The sequence below is a fragment of the Charadrius vociferus genome, unplaced genomic scaffold (genome assembly GCF_000708025.1).
Source record: "Charadrius vociferus isolate BGI_N301 unplaced genomic scaffold, ASM70802v2 scaffold600, whole genome shotgun sequence".
Classification (NCBI taxonomy): Eukaryota; Metazoa; Chordata; class Aves; order Charadriiformes; family Charadriidae; genus Charadrius; species Charadrius vociferus.
This window is the reverse complement of record NW_009646404.1, coordinates 1,310,094-1,313,753: the sequence shown is the minus strand read 5'-3', so window position 1 is coordinate 1,313,753 and position 3,660 is coordinate 1,310,094. Positions and strand designations below refer to the sequence as shown.

Here is a 3,660-nt window from a genome sequence, read left to right as displayed (position 1 = left end):
GCTCCCTGGAGATGTTTTTTGTCTCTTATATCAACAGGGATTGTTTAATTAGGTAAGCAGTCAGCAGAGAGTTCAGCTGTTAATCTTAAGTGCGCTTCTTCAGAAAATTAGTTCCGCTCTATATCGTTTTACTTGAAACACTCTAGAAAATGGCAATAAAGTCAAAGGGGCAATTGTGGGTGACACTGAATTCTTGTTTTGCTGTCCTAGATTCCCGTAATACAGATAGTTCCTCTGCCAGACACCTGCAATCTTGTGTGCATAGCATTGGGAGATTTGGAGATTGGAGAAATAAGGTGGTGTATTTATTTCTTACTAGCAGTTTGCACCCTGAATAGCTGCAGCTTAACTCTCCTCTTGTGTAGTGGTTGAAATTATCTCTTACTAATGTGTCACTTTCTCAGTTGCTTTAACAGTTGGAAAATATGGAAGAGATTTCTAAAAATCAACTGTAAAGACTTGCTTATTCATCCCTAGAGGTGGTAGACTGTTTAAACATATGCTTATTTTTATACGCTATTGCATGGTTGAATTATGGTTCCTTCTGTCATTATGTGTACTTTTCTCTTAATTTAGGCTCTTGCTGTACTCCTCTGAGAATGACTCATTCAAGCAATCACTAGTAAAGACTGGAAATATAAAAGCTGTTCTTGGGCTCAAGGATAGGAGGCTGGTCAGCAGCAGCAGGACCGTGCAAGAGCAGCAAGTGGAAATAGTATCATTTTCGGAGACAGGAAGGTGAGTCTGCTGGTTTTGTGGGATCTCAGTGTGGCGGGTGGAAGAAAAGTAAGGAAACATCTCTGATGTAGAAAAGTGTCAGGTTCCTCTTCTTTCTGAAGATGTGCTGGGTACAGAACACATACTTATTATTTTGACTGCCTTTTCTCACTTGCAAATCTGCTATTCAGGAGCAAGGATGGACAGACTTTGATGCCCCCCGAAGAAACTGTTTTAGCTTTTGCTGAAGTAGAAGGAATGAGAGACGCCTTGGTTGGCACCACTGCAGTGAACAGCATTGTTGTTTGGTCAGTGTTTCCTCTGCAATTAAATGGTTTAGCTTGCAGGTGTATGTGATGGTACGTTATATAGGGGCGTTGGTTGGCTGCTGATTTGCCTGTGAAGGGCCTGCAGTCTGGCACTTTAAATTCTATACAGTCGGATAGATAGTGAATGAATTATGCTGCTATAATTCCACTTGCTCTTGCATCGTATTCATTACATCTCTTCCTGTGGCCTCTTAGTTTGGTTTATGTGAAACCAAAAATGTGTCCCATCTTGCACAGCGGTGTAAATATGATTAAAAAATAATAGGTAGAAGATGGAAATGCAGTCAGAACTTGTATTTTCACCAACTGCAGGAATTTGAAAACAGGCCAGCTCCTGAAGAAGATGCACGTTGGTTATTCCTACCCGGCTTCCATCTGCCATCGAGCATATTCCGACTCTGTACGTATGTGAGACATGACACGCAGTTTATGCACGGACTGCACTGACTAACTGTGGTGGGAACTTTAAGGATTAGGGTTTCCAGAGTGGATTGAAATATCAGCTCTTAGATACACTGAAGATATTTCAAAGGTAAATAGGTTAACTAGGAGAAATAAGCCACATAGGCTAGCTTGAATTCTTGGCTTTCTGCCGTGTACTGATAAAATGAGTGTGATGCATCAAGTGTATTCCAAAGCAGCAGCAGCATCTTGCACGTGGGAAGCAGAAGTGCTGTTGCCCAGTGCTGGTGCTTGGTAAGTCTCTTCCGTTTCACTGCCTGCTGAGTAGCTGCCAGCATGGTGACGGAAAACCGGTGGTGAAGTGGTTGTTATTGACATGTATCCCCGAGGATATTGACTGTTTAAAAACAAGATTCATACTAATGATTCTTTCCCACTTGCTTCCACCTGTGCTGTGTTTCCAGATGGATTTTTGTAGTTTATTAAAAAAAATAAAATTGTTCTCAGTGAGCCTTTAACCTTTTGGGCCAAGAATGTCTTGCTCAATAATGGTGGCTTGAGTCAGAATCTTGGGAGTCTTCCTCAGAATATCTATCCCAGCATATTTCATGCTGACCTGTGGCTGTTCTGAGAGCCACTGTTTTCAGCTGTGCTGGTTTGCATGGAATTCTTGTTAAATTTTAAGCTTCTGGGGATTAAAATAAGGCCCAGAAATTTTACTTTAAATGTCACCTCATCTGACAGCAAGTTTAGCTTTTTCAGAAAGATAAGTGCGTAAATCCATTGGGTCACTGAGCTGTCATTCTCCTGCATTGCATCAGCCCTTATCAGTCAGCAGCTGCTTTGGGTTTTATCTAATTTGATAAGGAAAGTAAACCGTTTCTGTTTTATTCAGTAAAAATAATGCATCACTGTCCATGGGACTTTGATTATAGACGAATGTAGCAATTAATTTTTGGAAAATTCTTTGAGTTTTTTTCCCCTCTTGCTGTTGTTTTTAGTGATGTATTTTTCCTCTGTGTATCAGGGCCTTCTGTTTGTTGTTTTAAGTCATCCACACGCCAAAGAGAGCGAGACCTGTGGAAACCCCGCGTTCCGCGTGGTAGCGTTCAACCCCAAAACAGCCAGGAGCACAGGAGTGATGTTCTCCTCCCTCCCACCTGGGCACGCTGGAAGGCAAGTACCTGGGGGACTCTGCGGTGCTGGCTGCATCCCTCCTTCGAGGTGGTTTTGGGGGGAGAATCACTTAATGAGCTGAGCAGCATTGCTGGCAAGGATCCATTTGCCATCTTGCCGATGATAAGGAGGCTGCATCCGCCGCTGCCGTTTGTCCTTGTATGTGGGACAGAAGCCCCTGGAATGGGGCGAGGGTGTTGGCTGTTTCCTGCCCGCTTCCCGCGCCAGGCTGCGCGCTGACCTCTGAGCTCCCAGTGTCACCGCGCGGGCAGGGGCTCCGCTCACGGACGGCAGCGCTGGTTTTCTGCCTGCTCTACGCTTTTTGTCTTTCTTCCCCCACCCCTGCACAAAGCCATTGTGGAAATGCTGGAACTGGGTTCATCGTGCAAACTCCCTGGGCAAAACCCCCGGGGAAAACCTCTGCAAATGAGACGTTCTGAGCCTTTGTGCTGTTAAGGAGCATTTTGCTGGGTTTATTTATGTGAAAGCAGCTGTTTGCAGTCAGATGACCTTTTCCTTCCTACGTCTTTGCATTTTGAGGACTAAGCTGTTTAAGGCTCAGTCTTGCAGTGTGCTTACGTAGGAAACGGTGTGACGGATGCGCACAAATATTAGCGGATTGAGATCTCAGTTTACGGAGCAATTTTCAAGTACGTGCTGAGGCTGCGGAAGGATTGCCTTGACATCCTTTGTTCTCAGGTGCGCTGAAGATACAACATGTGACACAACCTGGTGTCCTACAGTTGGCTTAAATTCGCTTATTAATTTTCTATGTTAAAAACTAGCTAATTTAAAAAAATGATGTGATAGTGTTTTGACAAGCAAACTGCAGCACTGTGACCCTTCTGTATACGACCTTAGGTACCTGGAGGGTGACGTGAAGGATGCTTCAGCCGCAGCTGTGCTGACGTCAGGAGCCATCGCGGTGTGGGACCTGCTGCTGGGGCATTGCACGGCGCTGCTGCCCCCAGACCCGGAGGGGAGCTGGGCACTGGCCCGCTGGGCTACTGCCAGTGCCTGCCTGCTGGCCGGCCAG

The 3,660-nt window shown here is 45.2% G+C and overlaps 1 protein-coding gene across 1 annotated transcript in view; it reads left to right on the top strand.

Moving 5' to 3' along the window:
• Positions 1 to 3,660, top strand: part of PALB2 (partner and localizer of BRCA2) — a 13,177-nt gene that overhangs the window by 7,241 nt on the left and 2,276 nt on the right. Inside the window, 6 exon segments of the mRNA XM_009895178.1 lie at positions 211 to 296; positions 577 to 738; positions 909 to 1,025; positions 1,359 to 1,446; positions 2,476 to 2,624; positions 3,486 to 3,655. Coding sequence (XP_009893480.1) covers positions 211 to 296; positions 577 to 738; positions 909 to 1,025; positions 1,359 to 1,446; positions 2,476 to 2,624; positions 3,486 to 3,655 — 772 coding nt within the window.